The 21,929-nt window shown below is 40.4% G+C and overlaps 1 protein-coding gene across 1 annotated transcript in view; it reads left to right on the top strand.

Annotated features, from left to right (window-relative positions):
- CSTF3 (cleavage stimulation factor subunit 3) overlaps positions 1 to 17,142 on the top strand; it is a 104,108-nt gene extending 86,966 nt beyond the window's left edge. Inside the window, 10 exon segments of the mRNA XM_049780113.1 lie at positions 436 to 583; positions 2,869 to 2,930; positions 2,933 to 2,972; positions 7,200 to 7,269; positions 9,270 to 9,372; positions 9,374 to 9,469; positions 13,738 to 13,891; positions 14,582 to 14,676; positions 15,922 to 15,982; positions 16,455 to 17,142. Of these exon segments, the coding sequence (XP_049636070.1) occupies positions 436 to 583; positions 2,869 to 2,930; positions 2,933 to 2,972; positions 7,200 to 7,269; positions 9,270 to 9,372; positions 9,374 to 9,469; positions 13,738 to 13,891; positions 14,582 to 14,676; positions 15,922 to 15,982; positions 16,455 to 16,657 (1,032 nt within the window). The 3' untranslated portion in view covers positions 16,658 to 17,142.
- The last annotated feature ends 4,787 nt before the right edge of the window (positions 17,143 to 21,929 follow it).

Genomic DNA, 21,929 nt, shown 5'->3' with positions numbered 1-21,929 from the left:
ACCCTACTGTTGTGCTATCACTCTGGTCCCTTATTAACAGTTTAATTAATGAATTTTTATTATAAGGCCTTTAGAAAATAGAATCTTTTAAAAACAGTATTTGTAAATATATTTGTATTACACTAATTTTGAATGTGTAGGTTTTTCATTTTTTTTCTAGTAAGTTTGTTTTATTTTCCACATAAAATTAAAATTTCATGTTCTGGGGATTAGAGTGATAAAAACTGCAATATAGGGGGACTGGAGAGATAGCATGGAGGTTGGGCGTTTGCTGTGCATGCAGAAGGACCGTGGTTCGAATCCCGGCATCCCATATGGTCCTCCGAGCCTGCTGGGGCGATTTCTGAGCATAGAGCCAGGAATAACCCCTGAGCGCTGCCAGGTGTGACCCAAAAAACAAAAAAAGAAAACATGTTTGTTTTTCTTTTTCCTTAGGTATACATACAATATATGAAATTTGCAAGAAGAGCAGAAGGTATCAAATCTGGAAGAATGATATTTAAGAAAGCAAGAGAAGATACCAGAACCCGCCACCATGTCTATGTTACTGCAGCACTCATGGAATATTACTGTAGTAAGGTAAGTACTAAAATATAATAGAAAAGTAAAAAAATCTTTCAGCTGAGCTACTTTAATTATCTAGTTCTAGGGGCTGGAGCAAAAATACTGCAGGTAGGGCTATTGCCTTGCATGTGGCTGACCTGAGTACAATCCCAACATCCTATGTGCCTCCTGAGCACCAGCAAAATTAGTTTCCAAGGGGCCGGAGCAATGGCACAGTGGTAGGGCATTTGCCTTGCATGGCTGACCCAGGACAGACCTGGTTTGATTCCTGGCATCCCATATGGTTCCCCAAGCCAGGAGCGATTTCTGAGTGCATAGCCAGGAGTAACCAACCCCTGAGTGTCACTGGGTGTGGCCAAAAAAATAAAAATGTAGTTTCTGAGTGCACATCCAGGAGTTAGCCTTGAATATCACCAGAGGAGAAAAGAGCGAAGGGAGGGAGGGAGGGGGGGGGAGAGAGAGAGAGAGAGGAGGGAGGGAGAGGGGGAGAGAGAGAGAGAGAGAGAGATCTAATTACTGTAAGTGTTCCATAAAGGTGTTCTTATGAAACTGGGTTTTTTGTTTGTTTGCTTGCTTGCTTGTTTGTTTGTTTATTTGATTGATGGTTTGGTTTGGTCTTTTTGGGTCATACCTGAGGGTGCTCAGGGCTTGTACTTCTGACTATGCTCAGAGTCCAGGTACTGCTCCATATCATGTGCAGCTGGGGGCCGATTGCTCTGTAAGGTAAAAAGCACCTTACCTCCTGAACTCCTCTGGTACCTATGAAATCTTTTGTGAGCCTAAAATGGTATAAAAGTTAAAGAAAAAGATTTTTAAGCTTGAGACTAGTGATAATACAACAGGTAGGGGAGGGCTCTTGCCTTGCACACAGTCAACTTGGTTTGATTTCTGGCATCATCTATGGCCCCGCTGAACCACAAACTCAGTAGTAATTCCTGAACACAGAGAGCCAGGGAATAAGTCCTGAGTATCACCAGGTATGATCCAAAAACATCAACGAAAGTTTTTTTAGCTTTCCCAAATCCCTAAATCATACCAAATAATACATAAAACCTAAATTAACACAAACATATACCGAAAGCAAGAATAATTTGTAAAATAGTTTCCAAGGAAGGAGCTTGCCTGTACCACTCACTGATAAGAGCTGCTTCTACCTGAGTTGTTGCAAAACAAATGCAAGCAGTGTTTTTCCTTTTCGTTGCAAAAATAAATCCATTTGGGGCTTGGAGAGATGATCTAGGAATAAGATGTGCCATGCACACAGCTTACTCAATTTAATCCCCAGAACCACATATGATACCTTAAGCACTGCTAGGGGTCACTTAATGAATACAGAACCAAGAATAGCATTGAATACTGCTGGATATGGCACATTCTCCCCCCCCCCAAAAAAAAAAAAAAAAAAAAACTGTCCCTCACCAAAAAAAAACACAAAAGTCCTCTTCAAATTTCTTTCAGTGAAAGAAAATTCTTTTAGTGAAAACAGCTAAAACTAGTGTAGATCATAAAAGCACGGTGGGGCTTGAAAGATAATACAGTAGGCTAGTTGCTTACCTTGCATGCATCTTATCTTTAGTTTGACTTCCTGCATTCTATATAGTCTCCACAAATACCTCATGAATAATTCTTGAGTGCAGAGCCCAGGAAATAAGCCCTGCAGCATCACCAGGTATGGCCTAAAAAACAAAACAAAAAACAACCAGGTGGTATATAATGTTAACCTTCAAATGAGCGGAAAATACTTGTAGCAGTAGGGTGCTTGTCTTTACTGCAGGACAGTGGTTCGAATCCCAGTATTCTCCATATGGTCCCCGAGCCCTACGAGGGAGTGATTTCTGAGATAGAGCCAGGAAGTAAACCCCTGAGTGCTGCCAAGGTGTAACCCAAAAGCAAAAAAGAAAAAAAAAAAAAAAAAAAAAATTAGCCACTGTTTGCTTAATTTTACCCTCTATTAAGCTCCATATATCTGAATCTAACCCCCATTGAATGTTTTTTTAGGTTAGCCATTTTGTTTTAACATCGTTTTTATTTCTATTTTTTTGGGAGGTTGAGCACACCTAGCAGTACTCAGTGGTTATTTCTGGCTCTACAACACAGGAATCACTCCTCAAGGACTCAGACAATTAAATTGGGTCAACATGTGCAAACCAAGCACCCTATCTACTATACTATCGCTCTAGCCTTTATCTTAATTTTCTAATGTATCTTTTCATATTTACGGTATTATTATTTTACAGTTCTTTTGGCCATTTTGTTTGCTATTTCACAGAAATCGGTATTTTTTTTTTCTCTTTACACTTCTAGGACAAATCTGTTGCTTTAAGATATTTGAGCTGGGCTAAAGAAATTATGGAGACATCCCAGAATAGTGTCCTAGGCATATATTGATTATCTTTCTCACCTCAATGGTAAGTGGATTTTCTAATCAGGAATGATACGTGAATATTAAGCCAACAATAGTCTCCTTGAGATTTTGTTGCTGGAATTGTTTTCTTCTCAATGTATTATAATTCTGTTTGTAATATTGGCTAAACATTTAAGAAAAATTATGAAACAAGCTGCTGATATAGCCTCAGTTGATAGAAATATGCTGGTCTGACGACCCCAGTTAATCTCTTGCACTGTTAAAGAAAAATATTTGTGATCATACTAGTGAATCACTTTATATGTATTAAGTCCCAGTAGATGCTTTTGACTTTGCAGTCTTCAGTAAAGTCCCATTAGTAGTAGAGAAAAATCATAAATTCAGCAGTTTTTTGTGTTCATCTCTGCTGTTGATAAGCTAATTGTCTTGTTTTCTGGAGGTGAGAAACAGATTACCTGTTTACATAAAATCAATAGGTTCCAGAACTATAGTACAGTTGGTAGGCATTTGTCTTACCTGTCACCACCCAAGGTTCCAGCATCCCATATGATCTCCTAAGCATAGCCAGATGTGACTCCCTGAGCACTGTGGGGTGTTGGCCTCAAAACTGAAAAATAAATTGAATAAAAATCTAGTAGTACATGAAGTGAGACATTTGCCTCACATGTGACTGCAGGACTGTGAACTACACTTGAATCTCTGGCACAACATTGGATCCCTGAACACAGCCAGGGATTACTCTGGCATGCAGGTTCAGGAATAGCCCCTGACCACCACTGGATGTGGCCCAAACTCCCATCCCCTCCCGATAGAAGAGAAATTAGAATTGCTGAAGGGAATAAAGTGATAATCTCCTAGGGAAGAGATTCATGTTATGCTAATATAAGTCTTTTTATTTTCCCCTATTATGTTGAATTCCCTGCTTATGTCAGATAGTTGAGAGGCTTTGCTGTGTATATGTACATATATATATATATGTATATATATGTATGTATATATATGTATATATGTGTATATGTATATATGTACATATATATATATCACCCCATCTAGTTACCCCAAAGTCTAGGACATATAATTTCTTTTATGTTTGTTTGTTTGTTTTTAGACCATGCCTGGTGGTGCTCAGGACTTACTCCTGGCTCTGTGCTCAGGGATCACTTCTGGTGGTATTTGGGAGACTATTTGGGGTACCTGGGAGCGAACCCGGGTTAGCAACATGCCAGGCAAGCGCCTTACCCACTTATATCTATCCAGCCCCTGGAAATGTAATTTCTTTTTGTGTGTGTGTGTGTGGTTTTTTTGGGGTCACACCCAGCAGTGCTCAGGGGTTCTTCCTGGCTCCAGGCTCAGAAATTGCTCCTGGCAGGCACGGGGGACCATATGGGATGCCGGGATTTGAACCGATGACCTCCTGCATGAAAGGCAAACGCCTTACCTCCATGCTATCTCTCCAGCCCCTGAAATGTAATTTCTTAACTAAAATTATCTGATAAATATTCATTTAAGGAATAAATATACAATTATATATCATGTTAAATAAAATACATATCAGATATTGATATTACTGTTCTGTTAATATACTGCTATACTTGGTATGACTAAAATTATATATAAGACAGAAATTATGACTTTTGTATTTCAGCTTAATGAAACTATTATCTGGAAAAAGGCTTAACTCCAACAAGTGAGATAATGGAATGTTTAATTTATAGAGAACTTTTCTTATAGAAAAGCACTGCTCCTCTCATTAATATTGAATATATAGAAATAATTACAGTATATGTTTGTTATTCTCACAAATGAGGCTATAGCCATTTCACACCATCATTACTCTTTTCATAGTTCTTCCTTTGCTCATGTGTTTATCCTTTCAACTATCTGTCTATCACCTTTCAGTACCTACTTATTACTCTAGGATCAGGGGTCCTCAAACTTTTTAAACAGGGGCCAGTTCACTGTTCCCTCAGACCATTGGAAGGAGTCTTGACTATAGTAAAAAACAAAACTTACTGAACAAACTCTTATGCACACTGCATTATCTTATTTTTCAATGAAGAGAAACAAAACAGGTACAAATACAATATGTGGCCTGCAGGTCATAGTTTGAGGACCCTACTGCCTAGGTAAACAAAGGGGAATAGGGAGGTCTGTCATCCCTGCCCAGACTCATGGCTGGGAGCAGATATGTCAAACATAATTACATCATCATTTGTTTCTTAACTCGAGCATGAGTTCTAGGCTTTAAGTGTAATACTCCTGTTTCAAATGTCTCTTTTGAGGAATGGTTAAAAGACTACTTGTCAAGGAATGTTGAGAAAATAAATCAAAATTTTACACGTGTTTGACTGATATGAAATGTGGCAATAATTCTATTAAAGGTCTTAAGCTTTTTGATGATGATGGTAACCATGAACAAAATATGCACAGGACTATACCTAGATCCTTATTAACTAGATCCTCTGTACTTGGAAGCACAGAGAAGACAGTGTTAATTTAGTTCTAAGCTAGGCTATTTAGTTATGTCCACCGAGGACCTAGGTACTGAGCTCTTGAAATGTAACTAAGTCAAAAATGAAGCTCGTTGGACAGACACTGGCACCACACCACAAAGAACAAGAACCATCAGTGCTGGCTATTGAATGTGGGGAGAAAGAGACTCTTTATTTCATTCACTGCTAGTGGGAATGCCAATTTAGTTCAATGTTTATGGAAGACAATCTGAATATTCTGGAGGCTGAGTGATAGCACAGTGGTAGCGCATTTGCCTTGCACATGGTGACCTGGGTTTGATCCCCGGCACCCTCATATGATCCCCAGAGCCTGCCAGGAGCAATTTCGGAGCACAGAATCAGAAGTGACCCCTGAGTGCCACCGCTGGGTCTGCGGCCCTGAAACCAAAAATAAATTAATAAAAGTATAAAAAATTATTGTGACGTATATGTATATATGTATGTGTGTATATATGTGTATTGTATATATATATGTATTGTATTTATATTATATATGATTGAAACGTCATGCAAAACATAGAGGAGCCCAAGTTTCAATCTCCTCTGTCAGGGTGACCCCAAAGCAATAGAATAGGAAAATGCATTATTTCAAGCAGAAAACACAGCATGTAGTATATAATGGGAGACTGGTGCTACATGTAGTATGTTTTAAAAGTGAGCACTTAGAGTTAATAAAAAGCCCTTCCACTCCCAGTAGGGGCCCAAAGCAATAATATCGTAGGTAGGGCCTTTGCCTTGTATGCAATGCAGCCAACCCACATTTCATCCCCAGCATCCCTTTTGGTCCCTCAAGCACTACCAGGAATTATTGAACTCAGAGTCAGTAATAAGTCTTGTACATTGATGGGTGTGACCCAAAAGTCAAACCAAAACCAAAAAATCAACAACCACTATACTGGAATTTTTTAAAATCAGTTTTACTATTTCAAGTATAATTTATATGTTATAAATGTACTCTTTATAAATATATGATTCATTGATTTTTGTTTTGTTTGATTTTGGAATCAAGCCTGGCAGTGCACTGGGCTTACTCTGGCTCTGCACTCAAGGATCACCCATGCCAAATGTCTCTACCCACTTTACTCCCCAACTCTCTAAGAAGTTTATTTTTCCTTTTTTTTTGGGGGGGGGTGGTCACACCTACCAGTATTCATGGGTTACTCCTGGATCTGTAGTCAGAAATTATTCCCAGCGGTCTTTGGGGATATATGGAATGCCAGGAATTGAAGTCAAATTCAGGCCCACATGCTGGACTATCTGGTCAGGTACCCGCACTGAAAAAACTAGGCGAATATAAAAAAGATCCTGCTTCTAGTTACCACTTCTTTTGTGGAGTACCAGGTCTAGTTACTTACCTTTGAACCTTAAATTACCTAATTAAAAAAAAAATTTATAATTGGGTATGTGGGGGCCTGAGCACAGGTGGTACGGGTTTTTGCCTTGCACGTGGTTTGATTTCTGGCATCCCATATGGTCCCTGAGCCATGCCAGGACTAATCCCTGAACACTGCCAGATATAGCCTACCCCAAAAAGCACCAACAAAAAATTAGATATGTCAGGGAGTATGGCTCACTTGCTTTATGTATTGAGGACCTCTGGGTACTAGGACTGGCAGTGGGAAGAAAAATCGGTGTGATAATCACCTTCTTGCTTAAGATTGATGTGATTAAATGAGATAATGCATGTGCAAATAGATTGCTAAGTGTGAGGCTTTTAAAAAAATATTTAACTTTTTTAAAATATTTTTTTAATCTAGAGGACAATAATACCCGAGTTTTATTTGAAAGAGTTTTAACATCTGGAAGTCTTCCTCCTGAGAAGTCTGGGTAAGTGCTGAAAACTAGTTAGTGGGTTAGGGTATAATGGAAGTTTTAATCATTGAATTGCTGTGTTATCTGTGACATAAGTCGTAGTGCTTGAGCAAAAATAAGTTTCAAGAGAAATGTCCTTTCTTGAGGATTACCTTAAAATCTCTATTTCAATATTTTTAGTGTTTGAGAAGTCTCAGCAAATGTACTAAACATTCTGATGTTACTACTTTCCTAGAAATTCTTAGACCAATTAGGAAAGAGCTGATTGTGCCCTCTCTTACTGGAACAAAAACTTTTATTATACTAAAAGTGTCTTTCATTTATTATATCTCGTGATTTAACAGCTTTTTGACTGGTTTTGTTTTTGGTATTTGTGATGGGGGTTGTTTGTATTAAGAGGCCACTCTCAGCAGTGCCCTGGGGTTATACTTTGCACTCAACAATTAAGAATTACTCCTGGCAGTGCTTGCGGGAACTTATGGGAAACTGCTGGGGATCAAACCTGGGTAGACATACAAGACAAAACACCCTACCCACTGTACTATCTCTTCAGCCCCACCCTACTTTAAGTAAACAGAGGACCAACATGGTATAGTTAGTGGTACCATATCTCTTCTTTCTCTGATGACACTTGACTACAGCACATGTTCAAGGTCACACTCCTTTTAATTGTGGTGGTCAAACACATGCCTCGATGGGGGGACCCACTTTTTAGTTGTGCCCTATGCAACGTCTCTGTTGTCCTTACTGTGAGCAGCATCCTTGCTCTGCTCACACAAGCATTCACCAGAGCTCTCTCTTCCTGACCTGTAGTGTTCACACTTAGGTGTACTTGCCCAGGGTTCACACCCAGTTAGTTGTGTTCACACAGCTGGCTGTCATGCTAGCAAGAGATTCTCAGGCAGCAGAGCCATGAGGATTGTGTAGAGTACATATGGGAACACTGAGGATTAAACTTTTGACCTGTACTGCAAGTGGGTGTTCTGTATACACCATCTGAGCTATTTCCTTCAGGGTTTCCCCTTACACAGACATTTCCCTTATCTCACACCTCACAGTCTCCAGGCACTTAAACCAAGGCCCCACACATGCAAGGCAGCTGCTTTGCAGTGAGCCACATCCTGGGTCTCTAGAACCTTACCAATCTTTTCTCCTTGAGCAACCAGTTCTGCTCATGAAAGATTTCTGTGTTAGTCCTTAACCTGTGTTATCTTATCCTAGGCACTCAGAATATTATTTTCTTGCAAAGATACTTTAGAGACATTTAAGTAGAATCTCAGCATTAATTTTGACTGTTTTGTATGATGTGGCTGTTCCCTAGAATATACCTTAATGGACTGAAAATTAATAGAACAGTCGTTGGAATTTAGATAGTATTTATTCATACGTGAAAAAAAGAATGTATTCTGGGATCACAGAGATAGTACAGTGGGAGGGGGCACTTCTCTTGCATGTGGCTGACCCAGGTTCGATCCCCAGCATCTTATATGGTCTTCAAGCACTACCAGGAGTGGATTCCTGAGTGCAGAGCCAGGAGTAAACCCCTGAGCACTGCTAGGTGTGGTCCAAAAGTAAACCAAAAAAGAATGCTGTTCTGTATTGTAATTCCTTCTAACAAATGGTAAGACCACATTACTAAAGAGAAAAGGGAAACTCTGGCTTCTGCCCTAGAGTTTATACTTACAAGTTGTCTCCTATTAAACCATGAAGGATAAAGCTGAATAAGTAAAATAAAGTGAATAAGTAATAAATGCAAAAAAGTGCTTAACATACAGAGTTATTTATTCATATCTTTAATGTTCTTAAGCATAATAAAAGAAAAATTATTAATGGCTAAATCTAGCTTAATAAGTATGTGTGTGCTCATTATGCTATTCTATTTTTCTCACTAGCTTATAAATCCTGATTCTGAAAAAAAGCTTTTTCTAATTAAAATAAAGGGATCAAGTGAACTTAAACATTTTTGCTCTAAATCTAGAATAATTGAACACTGATTAAATTACTTTCTTCCAGAGAAAATCTGGGCCCTGATTTCTAGCTTTTGAAAGTAATATTGGTGACCTAAGGCCAGTATACTGAAAGTGGAAATAAAGACGATTTACAGCATTTAAAGAAGACGTATGAAGGCAAAGAAACAGCTCTATTGGTAGATAGATATAAATTCAGTGGATTTATCTCCTTGTTCTGCAAGTGAGCTAAAGCTCTTGGCTATAAGGTATGTGCTTAGAATAAGGATGTGCATAATCCTGACTTTCCACTGTTTTTAAAGTAGTTTATGGCGTAACTTCCTTCTAAGTATATTGCTATTTCTGCCTCCGTTGGCCTGAGGTGGAACCCAGGGCATTGTGCAGATAGGGTGGGTAGGTATTCTGCCTCTCAGTCATCTCTCCAGCCTAAAAATGAGTTGTGAAATTGAAAGTAATCTGATTTTAGTATAAATTTTCAGGAAGAAAAAGTGTACAGATTAAATGTGTGTTTATGAAATAGTTCAAAAGACTGACCAAGGGGCCGGAGAGATCGCTTGGAGGTAAGGTGTTTGCCTTGCATGCAGAAAGATGGTGGTTCGAATCCTGGCATCCCATATGGTCCCCCCGAGCCTGCCAGGAGCAATTTCTGAGCATAGAGCCAGGAGTAACCCCTGAGCGCTGCCGGGTGTGACCCAAAAACCAAAAAAAAAAAAAAGACTGCCCAAAGTGAGAATTTAAATATGATTTAACTAATAATTTCATTCTTTCCCTGAAATTGTCCATTATTTTTATGTTTTGGGCAGCAGAGGATAGTTTTGAAGGAAAGAAAAACAAAAGGAACTTTATTGAAAATGTTATCTTAGGGCCTGGAAAGATAGCACAGCGCCGTTTCGCCTTGCAAGCAGCCCATCCAGGACCAAAGGTGGTTGGCTCGAATCCCGGTTGTCCCATATGGTCCCTGGTGCCTGCCAGGAGCTATCTTCTGAGCAGACTGCAGGAGTACCTCCTGAGCAATGCCGGTGTGCTGAACCAAAAAAAAAAACAAAAAAGAAAGAAAGAAAAATGTTATCTTAGGCATTACTATTTTTTCCCATAATAGTTCTTCAAAGTGACAAGATGAGAGTTTAGATCAAATATTGCTCCCTATTAATTTTATTTGGTTTGGGGCCACACCCAGTGGATTATGCTCAGGAGTTTCTCCTTGCAGTGCTTGGGGGGACCATATGTAGTGTGGGGTCAACTCAGGTTGGCTGATACAAGGTAGGCACCTTACAACCTGTACTATTTCTCCAGCTTCTTCTCGTTACCTTATTGTTATCATATAATGAAAACACATTACGCTTGGTAAATCCAAAATTCTCTAAGGGGTTTGTATTCATAAAGTAATGTTCCTTTGAGCAAATTAGTTTATCTAGGAATAGAACTCCTGAAAAGATTACTGAATCGTAAGTACCAATATGATAACCTGAACCTATTCAATCTAATGGGAAAAGATAAATATTTGTACTACCTCAAGCAAAAGCCCTTAATGAGAAGTTAATTTTCAATTATTTCTTGAAACTTTTTTAAGACAGACAAACTGAGCAATGGGGGTTTATATATAACTGTTTTGATACTAATGTTATTAAGTTCTGATAAAACCACTGCATTGGACCAGCTATTTCTTGAATTTTTGTCAAATGAACTGGACCAAGATGGAAATCCAAAGGGGACTCAGTATCTCAAGAATTCTACGTTGGTCCCCTTAAGCAAGCTGGCATTAAGATGACAGGGCCAGAGTGGTAGCACAGTGGTATGGCATTTGCCTTGCACTTGGCTGACCCAGGACAGATGAGGGTTCAATCCCCGGCCTCCCATATGGTCCCCCGAGCTAGGAGCGATTTCTGAGCACAGAGCAAGGAGTGCAGAGCAGTGCCTGTGCACTGCTGGGTGTAGCCCCCTCCCCCACCCCAAAAAAAAAGTCACTAGTATGCATACTCCATTTCCTCACTATGTTCTTTAGGCCTGGACCTTGCTCTGTCTAAACTAGGTTTTAAATTGTGCCTGGCTTGGGGTACTGTATGGGACGCCGGGGATCGAACCCAGGTCAGTCCTGGGACAGCCACGTGCAAGGCAAATGTTCTACCACTGCACTATCATTCCGGCCCCTGAAATTCAGATCTTGACATTAGTCCTGTGCCAGTTCTGTGCCAGTCCTGTGCCTAGTCCTGTGCCAGTTCTGTTCAGATTCCTATTCTGAACAGAGGGGCTATTACCTAGGATGATTGCATTCTGCTTCTAATTTCACTGTTTCTCAATTAAAAAAAAAATCAAAGATCTTTTTGGTTTGGGGCCACACACAGCACCGCTCAGGATTACTCCTGGCTCTGCACTCAGAAAGCACTTCTGGCAGGCTCCGGGACCATATGGGATGCCAGGGATCAAACCCGGATCTGTCTTGAGTCAGCAGGGCAAACGTCCTATCATGGCTCCCCCACAAAGATCTTTTGTATGTGTTGTGCTGGAGATCAACCATAGGGCCTCACACAGTGCAAGGCAAGTGCTATTTTTCTGAGCTACATTGTGGGCCTCCCCCAACACCGTTTTGTGGTTGCTTCACATATTCAGGCATGTACAATACCACTAAGTTATATCTCTCCCCACCAAAAAAATCAAAGACATATTAAGATTACTATGTATGGAAACATTAGAAAAGACTACTTCAGCTTTTGAAAATTGAGTAAAAATAGGCATCTTGTTATTTCTTTTGTTTTGTTTTGGTTTGGTTTTTTGGTTTTTGTTTGTTTGTTTGTTTTTTTGTTTTTTTTGGTCACACCCGGCAGCGCTCAGGGGTTACTCCTGGTTCTGGCTCAGAAATTGCTCCTGGCAGGCTCAGGGGGCCATATGGGATGCCGGGATTCGAACCAATGACCTGCATGAAAGGCAAACGCTCTACCTCCATGTATCTCTCCGGCCTCCATCTTGTTATTTCTAAGTAGAACGATTTGGAACTACCATTTCTATCAATTTTTGTTCATTTTTGGGCCGCACTCAGGAATTAATCCTGGTGGTACTTGGGGGGGGTCATCACATGTGATGCCAGGGATCAAACACAGGTTGGCCACGCACAAGGCAAATGTCCTACCTACTGTACTATCTCTTTAGCCCTAAGACTTAAGAATGTGGTGTTTCCATCTCATATTTCTCCTTGTACTTCTACTGGTATGTGAAAGTCAGAAGGGAATGTAGTAATGGGTGATCTCACTGAGACTGACTGCAATCTGTATTTGATGCCACCAACTCTCATGAGCAAATGTTGAAAAAGTGAAAATTTTTAATGTCCCTGTGGATGGCAAAAGGAACTCTTTGGGTGCGAGGCAGGCAGGTGTGTTCTCTGCACTAAAGGCACTTTCCTGGTCCAGGCTCCAGTTGAACAGGCCCCTTTACTGTGGCTCTGTTGTTTTGTTGACTTCACTTGGAGAGTTGTTTTCAGTTCTAGTGTGGCATTGCCAGCTACTGATGGATGGATGGGTTTGAGGGTATAGACCTGCGCCCCTAATTTTCTACTTGTTAGCTGCATGGACTTTGAAATATCAGAATTTCCTTAAGCTTCAGTTCCTTCTATCACATGGAGATATTACTCCCTGCCTCATCAGAGAGAAAACATGGCTAATATTAGCAGCTTCAAATGTACCTTCTCTGGAAATTTCCGGAGTTAATTTTTTATTTTAATAACTAATGTAAGTAATTATTTTAGCTTTCATGAAAGTATCTCAGTCCATCTTTTTCACTGATGTTCATTTCTAGTGAAAGGAATGACCAGAAAAATATGATTGGTGTTCAGTCTCAAGTTTTTTGTTTTTTTAGTTTTTGGGTCACACCCGGCATTGCTCAGAATTTACTCCTGGCTCTGCACTCAGAAATCACTCCTGGCAGGCTCAGGGGACCATATGGGATGCTGGGGTTTAAACCACAGTTCTTCTGCATGCAAGGCAAACGCCTTACCACCATGCTATCTCTCCAGCCCCTCAGTCTCAAGTTTCAACCCAAAGAGCTTCTTTCTAATCTAAATATGTCCTCCTTGGTCACAAAATTTAATGACTCATAGCTGGGTTTGAGGTGTTTATTTAAAATACTGAGTTTTCAGAGCCATTTGGCTTTTTCCTGTTGAGTACTTAACAGTTATTTTTAAGCATCATTGAAATTCTTAGTTGTTCATCCATTCTCCTGTTTTTTTTTCTTTTGTTTTACTTTGTTTATTTTGTTGTTGTTTGTTTTTTTGGGTCACACCCAACTCTGTGCCCAGAAATTGCTCCTGGCTAGCTCAGGGGACCATATGGGACGCCGAGATTCAAACCACTATCTGTCTTGGATAGGCTTTTATGCAAGACAAACACTACCACTGTGCTATCTCTCCGGCCCCTCTCCTCTATGGTTTTTACCCAGTAATTCAGAGTGTACCATGATTATAGAATTGCATGATTGTATACACAGATCCTGTTTTCAGGCTTAGGATTCTTCTGTTCTGCATTTTCAGGATTTCTCCCGTGCTAAGCTAGCAGCTATCATTCCAGACCCAGTTGTAGCTCCTTCTATAGTGCCTGTTCTGAAAGATGAAGTGGATAGAAAACCAGAATATCCTAAACCAGACACTCAGCAGATGATTCCATTTCAGCCACGACATTTAGCACGTAAGCCTTAACTTTAGCTCAAGTACTGAGACCTTATTTTATTGACTAAATTCAGTGGGATAGTAATGTGACCTGTCTGTTCTAAGTTAATCATTAGAATCAGTGTGTGTCGCTATGCCAGTGACTTGCCTATCATCTTTAAGCTCAAATAAGTGAAGAATGTCAGGAGTTGGGCAGTGGGGAAACAGACCCAAAAAACCCGGGTGACTCAGATTCTTGGGACCCATTTTGACAGTGACACTTCTCAAAAATACTGCTATATCCAGATTATCTCTAGTGAGAAAACCCCATTCAGGGGTTATTATTGATATCTATATGCTGGTATTCACTTCTCTGGGAAGGGTCTTTCTGAAGAAGGGCCTATCGTCAATATAGAATATTGACTTTTACACAGGACTGTTCAACAAACAATTTGTGAGCCTTACAAATGGTTTTGATTTAAAAAAAAAAAAAAAAAAAAAAAAAACATTGTTTCAGGCCCTTACTGTCCTATGAAGTCACTTGTTTGTTTTTCTAACTTAGAGAGAATAGAAGTGTTTGAACATCTTTTAAGACTGAAAATATATTATAATACCCAGAACAAAACAACATAGTCATAGAACTATTTTTTTTGTATGAATGTCTTATTTCAGCTCTAAGTGATTGGAAATTTTTCACCTCATTTGAGTCACGCTTTCTTTCCTCTGGCAGCTCCTGGCTTACACCCAGTGCCTGGTGGAGTGTTCCCAGTACCACCTGCTGCAGTGGTTTTAATGAAACTTCTCCCTCCTCCTATCTGTTTTCAGGTCTGTTTACTATTTTTTCCTCTGTTCACTATTTTCATAGATGTATGTTGCTCTATTAATTAGTTGTAATATGATATTTTTTCTTCTCATCATGGGAAACAGAATAGTGTTGCCTTAACTTCTCAGATATTTAGGGTTTAAATTTGTGGACTGAGGAGTTAGCTCAAATGATTGAGCAAATGCTTAGCATGTTTGAGGTTCCTGAATTTGTTCTTGTTTTGGGCCCATACATACCCAGGAGTGCTGGGAGGATAGAAAAATAAAACCAGGCCTTTTACATACAAAACACGACTCAGCCCATTCAGCCATCTTGCTGACCCTCAAGAGTTTGTCCTCCGGGGGCCGGGCGGTGGCGCTGGAGCTAAGGTGCCTGCCTTGCCTGCGCACGGACCGCGGTTCGATCCCCCGGCGTCCCATATGGTCCCCCAAGAAGCCAGGAGCAACTTCTGAGCGCATAGCCAGGAGTAACCCCTGAGCGTCACAGGGTGTGGCCCAAAAACCAAAAAAAAAAAAAAAAAAAAGAGTTTGTCCTCGGATCCCCAGTACTGCATTCCCAGTTGAAGACTTGTTTGCACAATTGTTTTTCACACACACACACACACATCTTGTTTTTTGTTTGGGGCCCCATGCAGCAGTGCTCAAGGACTTTTCTTTGCTCTAAGAGTGACCCTTGGTGATACTTGGTGGATAATTATGTATTGCCAGGTATTCGATTAGATTGACCATAAATAGAACTTCTTAGCCTCTATTTCAGACCCTGGCCCCCTTTTTATATTATTTTATTTTATTTTATTTTATTTTATTTTATTTTATTTTTTGGTTTTGCGGTCATACCCGGCAGCGCTCAGGGGTTACTCCTGGCTCCATGCTCAGAAATCGCAGGCTCGGGGGACCATATGGGATGCTGGGATTTGAACCAATGACCTTCTGCATGAAAGGCAAATGCCTTACCTCCATGCTATCTCTCCAGCCCCCTGACCCCCTTTTTAAAAAGAATCTTACAAAGTGAGTCCAGAGTAGTGGGGTAAGCAGTAGGGCATTCGCCTTGCACGTGCTAACCTAGAACGTACCATGGTTCGATCCCCCAGCATCCCATATGGTCCTCCAAGCAAGGAGTGATATCTGAGCACATAACCAGAAATAACCCTGAGCATCCCTGGGTATGGCCCAAAAACCAAAAACAAAAAAATCTTACCAAGAGTAAAATATGAATTTCAGACATTAGATATATTTGTGTCAAATTAGGGGCCTTTTGTACAAGTGGATGAACTGATGGAAGTTTTCCGAAGATGCAAGATACCAAATAGTAAGTGATGAAAACTCTATTTTAGACTGGAATTCGCATCCTCACCTAAACAGAAGACATATTTTATTATTGATTTGTCAATATTGACTTACAATAGTTTAAAAAAACTGTTCTGTTTGCCACTGACATTTCCAAAACCTGCTGGTCAGTTTTCAGAACTCAGGAATGAAACAACCCTTTGGCACAAAGACTAGTTCATATTCTAATTCCACTAATGTGAAATGTCATAAAAGCTTACTATTTATAGTCATATAAACATGCATTATCAGACATGAACCACAAAATTAATTTAATTTTAGTCAGAGCTTTTGTTTATTTATTCCTTATTATCAGTAAGCAGTCACATCCACTGCTTTGCTAAAAGCAAAGCTGTGAGATGAACATTAAGATATCCTAAGTACTACACACACATTCTTTCATCGTGTCATAACTTTCAACATCCTCCAAGGTCTTTTCTGGTTTGTTCCAATAGCTGTTGAGGAAGCTGTAAGGATCATAACTGGTGGAGCCCCAGAACTGGCTGTGGAAGGCAATGGCCCCGTGGAGAGCAACGCTGTACTCACCAAGGCTGTCAAAAGGCCCAACGAGGACTCTGATGACGATGAAGAAAAGGGAGCTGTTGTGCCCCCCGTTCACGACATTTACAGAGCGCGGCAGCAGAAGCGGATTCGGTGAAGCAAGGTTCAAAGCTGCCTTTGGAAGAAAACTGCAAAGTTTTCCCCTTTTGCCTCTTAAGTCATATGTTTAAATGAGACAATGCTTTGTTACAAGATTCTTGGAAACAAAGTTGTATTGTCATTGGTGCCTCGATCATATGGTTCTTGAGGGAATAAAAAACCAACCTGTGTGAGTTTTAGATTTTCAAAAATGTGAGACCAATACAAAATGCCAGAACCACATTTTGTTCCTTCTTCAAGGGTGTCTTGTATCTGCCACTTGAGGACATGTGAGTTTTCAACAGTTTTATTTTAAAAACTGGATGGCTTATGATTGTAAAGCTTTTTATCACATTTTCTGAAAACAGTTGTTCTTGGTTTGCTTATGTAGAGTCCTGCCTTCTTGTTTGTTATTATTTATGGCAGAATGTATGGAATCTGTTTTGTAGTTTGACATTTTAAAAACAAAAATCCTTTAAAAGAAATATAAGGATCTCAAAAGTATCATGCTTCCTGCTTATTTTGTTTACACTGATTTTTAAAATAAACATTTATGGTATTCAGCCGCTACTATTTTAAAATAAATATCAGGGGCCAGAGAGATAGCATGGAAGTGGGGCGTTTGCCTTGCATGCAGAAGGACTGTTCCAATCCTGGCATCCCATATGGCCCCCCAAGCCTGCCAGGAGCGATTTCTGAGTGTAGAGCCAGGAGTAACCCCTGAGCGCTGCCAGGTATGACCCAAAAACCAAAAAATAAATAAATAAATATCAAGGGCTGGAGAGATAGTTCAGGAGTACTTGTTTGATCCCCACAGTCAATAAAAAGTAATGACAACATTTTCTGCCTGTTCAGAGTGGAATAAAATTTAAGAACTTAAGTCCTTAAAAGGACTGAGCCTAGTCAGACTGGCCTGTAGCACTCCATTTCAAATAAGAAATCCTGCTGCCATACCGAATAAAGTTTTCGTGGTTTGGGTATGGGTGTTTGGGTTTTTTTTGTTTCTATTTGTTTTGCTTTTGTTTGGGGGCCACACCCAACAGTGTTCAGGAGTTACTCCTGGCTCTGCACTCAGAAATTACTCCTGACAGTGTATACAGGGTGCTGGGGATTGAATCCATATCAACCATATGCAAGGCAAATTCTGTGCTATCACTCTGACCCTGGGTATGGGTTTGTTTGCTTGTTTGTTTGTTTGTTTTGGGGTCACTCCCAGCAGTGCTCAGGGATTACTCCTGGCTTTAGGTTCAGAAATCGCCCCTGGCAGGCACAGGGGACCATACGGGATGCCGGGATTCGAACCACCATCCTTCCGCATGAAAGGCAAACACCTTACCTCCTTGCTATCTCTCCAGCCCCGGGTTTTTTGTTTTTATGTTTGTTTCCTTTGTTTCAGAATCTCAATTGGGTTCTCAGAGAACCCTGAAGTACTAAAGATAGAACCCCGAGTCTCTCTCATGTACTCAGTTCATTGCATGTTCTCTCTCCCTCTCTCTTTTTCTCTCCCTCCCCCCCAAAGGTCATAGCTATCTACTAAATATAAAATATCCAAATTGGGGGCTGGAGTTGAGAGCTCAATTAGTTGGAGTGTATTTTGCATATCAAAGTTCCAGGTTCAATCCTACACAAGTAGGTGGGGGTCCCCTGTGCACCATCAGGAGTCAGTCATGAGCCATGTGCTTCTCCCCTTCATAAACAAATCAATTCTACTAAAAAAATTTTTTTAATTCACTTTTGGGGGGCCAGAGTGATACGTAGGGCATCTGCCTTGCATACAGCCAACTCAGGACAGACCCAGGTTTGATTCCTGGCATCCCATCCCTCGAGCCTGCCAGGAGTAACTCCTGTGTGGCTCAAAAACGAACAAACAAAATTCACTTTGGGGTTGGAGAGCTAATACAGCAGGTAAAGTGTTTGCCTTGCATATGGTTGACTCAGGTTTGACTTCCCACATCCCATGTGGTCCGTAGAGCCCACTTGGAGTGATTCCTGAGGACAGAGCCTGGAGTACCCCCTGAGCACTATTGAGCTGGCCCTAAAACAAACAAAAAATACCCTTGTATCAGCATATTGACTGATCAATAATTATTAATTTATTGGGAATTAACTTCATTACAGTTGATAGTTATTCCATTTGGCAAAGGCTAGAAAGATAATAAATTTCAGACAATCGAAAGACTCTTCATACCAAATAATCCAGGTGCTATGTGATAAAAAGAAAAATTTTGGGCCAGAGAGATAGCACAGCAGTAGGACGTTTGCCTTGCATGCTTCTAATCCAGGATGTTCGATGGTTCGAATCCTGGCATCTCATATGGTCCCCCATGCCTGCCAGCAGTGATTTCTGAGCAGAGAGCCATGAGTAACCCCTGACCCTGTCGGTATGACCCAAAAACCAAAAAAAATTTTTTTTTCAATGAAATTCAATTTACCAAGCTTTGAAAATAAAACTCAAGAAAAACATTCAATAGTTTACTAAATTTTTCTTCCCCATCTGAGCACTATCTGAAGTCTGCTCTTAAATTAAGAAAACAGGGAAGGGCTGAGAGTACAGCAGGTAGGCACTTATCATGCATGTGGCCAACCTGGATTACATCCCTGACAACCCAGATCTCCAGAGTGCTTCTAGGAACAACTTCTGAGTACAGAATTAGGAGTAAAGCCTGAGCACCATCAGGTGTGCCCCCACACACACACAAAAAAAAAAAAAAAAGAAAGGAAAAGGAAACAATGAGGAAGAGGAGAAATAGAGAACTGTTACTTCAATTTTTTGTTTTGTTTTTTGGGCCACACCCGGTGATGCTTAGGGGTTACTCCTGACTATGCACTCAGAAATTGCTCCTGGCTTGGGAGACCATATGGAACACGTGGGGTGTGGTGAGGTGAGGTGTCGAACCTCGGTCTGTCCTAGGTCAGTGCATACAAGGCAAACGCCCACTGCTTGTGCCACCGCTGGAAGGTGGAGGCAGAAGCTCTCTCCTAGAAGTCAAGGTTTGGACAACCACAATAAGCACCTCCAGTTCATCCAATACCCATCAGATAAGGGGCTGATATCTAAGATATACAAGGTACTGACAGAACTTAACAAGAAAAAAAATCTAACCCCATCAAAAAATAGAAGAAATGAACACTTTCTCAAAAAAGAAATACAAATGGCCAAAAGGCACACAAAAAATGCTCCACATCACTAATCATCAGGGAGATGCAAATCAAAACAACAATGAGGTACCATCTCACAGACTGGCACAAATCACAAAGAACAAGAACAATCAGTGCTGGCAGGGATGTAGGGAGAAAGGAACTCATTTACTGCTGGTGGGAATGCCTTCTAGTCCAGCCCTTATGGAAAACAATTTGGAGATTCCTCAAAAAACTGGAAATTGAGCTCCCATATGATCTAGCTATACCACTCCTAGGGATATACCCTAAGAACACAAAAAAACAATATAAAAATGCTTTCTGCACACCTATAGTCATTGTAGCTCTATTTATAATAGCCAAAATTTGGAAACAACCCAGATGCTAGACAACAAATGAGTGGCTAAAAAAAAAGGGCATATATACACAGTGGAATACTATGCAGCCATCAGGAAAAAATGAAGTAATGGAATTTTCATGGACATGGAAACTATTATGCTGAGCAGAATAAGTCAGAGGAAGAGAGATAGTCACAGAATAGTCTCACTCATCTGTGGGATTTAAGAAAAATAAAAGACTATTGTAATAATACCCAGACAATGGAGATGAGTGCTGGAAGGACTGGTATGAAGCTTACCATAAAGAGTGGTGAGTGCAGTTAAAGAAATAACTACACTGACAACTATCATGACAATGGTAGTGAGTGAGAGAAATGGAATGTTTTGAATACAGGCAGGGGCAGGAGAAGAGGGAGGGGAAGTATTGGTAGTGGGAGGGTTGCACTGGTGAAAGGCGGTATTCTTTTCTATAACTGAAACCCCACTACAAACATGTTTGTAATCATGTAATAATCATAGTGCTTAAAGATTTTTTTAAAAGCACCTCCAAGAAAACAACTCCCTAAAAATGCTCTCTGAGTCTCAGCCAGCATGTGCATATTATGTGCACAGAATGCACCTATTCTCGAAAACTATCTTTCTTCACAGAGAAAAATGTTCTTTAGGACATGGCTACTGCACTTAATCATGCAGTCCCTATCGGTGTGGTTCTCAGCTGAAGCACATTTATAGCCGATGTATATGTTTATATAAATACAAGTTACAGTTGGCTTTGAGATAAGCTTTTTCCATTTTATTTTTTATAGGGACCAAACTCAGTAGTGCCGGGAATCAAATCTTCACCTGGCTCAGGCTGGGCATGTCTGTGGTCAAGACTTAAGTATATCCGCAGGGCTCCCTTCACCCCCCCCAAAAAAAATATGAGATTAAAAACAATACCTAGACTCAACCAACTAAACTGAGAACTGACAAAATGGTAATTACTGTTCTGGACATATATTCACTCACATTTATAAACTCAAATCTAAAAGGCTGGTGATGGTAAAAACTCCCAAGGTGTTTATTTCTAGCCATATGTGGTGATATTCTACCAGCAGATAAACACAGGGCTTATCAATTAGGAGCTCAAGTCAAATCCAATGAGTAGCCACTATGTGGAGTTAGTTCAATTTTGAAAAGTAACTTTTTTTGGGGGGAGGAGGGTTCAATTTGGGTCACACCCAATGGTATTAAGAACTCACTCCTGGTGATAGGGGACTCTATTTCATATTAAGAATTCAATCTAGTCAGCCATATGCAAGGCAAAAATGCCTTAGTGTTTGTACTACCTCTCCAATAATGGAATATTCTTTTCTGTTGTCTTGGTTTGGTTTTGGGTCACACCTGGCGGTGTTCAAGGGTTACTCCTGGCTATGTGGTTGGAAATTACTCCTGGCAGGCTCAGGGAACCATATGAAATGTAGGAGATCGAACTCTGGTCAGTCTTGTGTAAGGCAAACACTGTATCTACCCACCATGCTATTGCTCCAATCCCAGAATATTCTTAATTGGAAGGAAATTAGGAGAGATACAAGTAGAAACTTGATAAATACTTCTTTTTTTTTTTTTTTTTTTTGGTTTTTGGGCCACACCCGGCGGTGCTTAGGGGCTACTCCTGGCTGTCTGCTCAGAAATAGCTCCTGGCCGGCACGGGGGACCATATGGGACACCGGGATTCGAACCAATCACCTTTGGTCCTGGATCGGCTGCTTGCAAGGCAAACGCCGCTATGCTATCTCTCCGGGCCCGATAAATACTTCTTGTGTAGATTTTCTG

The sequence above is a fragment of the Suncus etruscus genome, chromosome 9, assembly GCF_024139225.1.
Source record: "Suncus etruscus isolate mSunEtr1 chromosome 9, mSunEtr1.pri.cur, whole genome shotgun sequence".
Taxonomy (NCBI): Eukaryota; Metazoa; Chordata; class Mammalia; order Eulipotyphla; family Soricidae; genus Suncus; species Suncus etruscus.
Note: the sequence above shows the minus strand (reverse complement) of the source record. Positions and strands in the feature narration are given on the sequence as shown.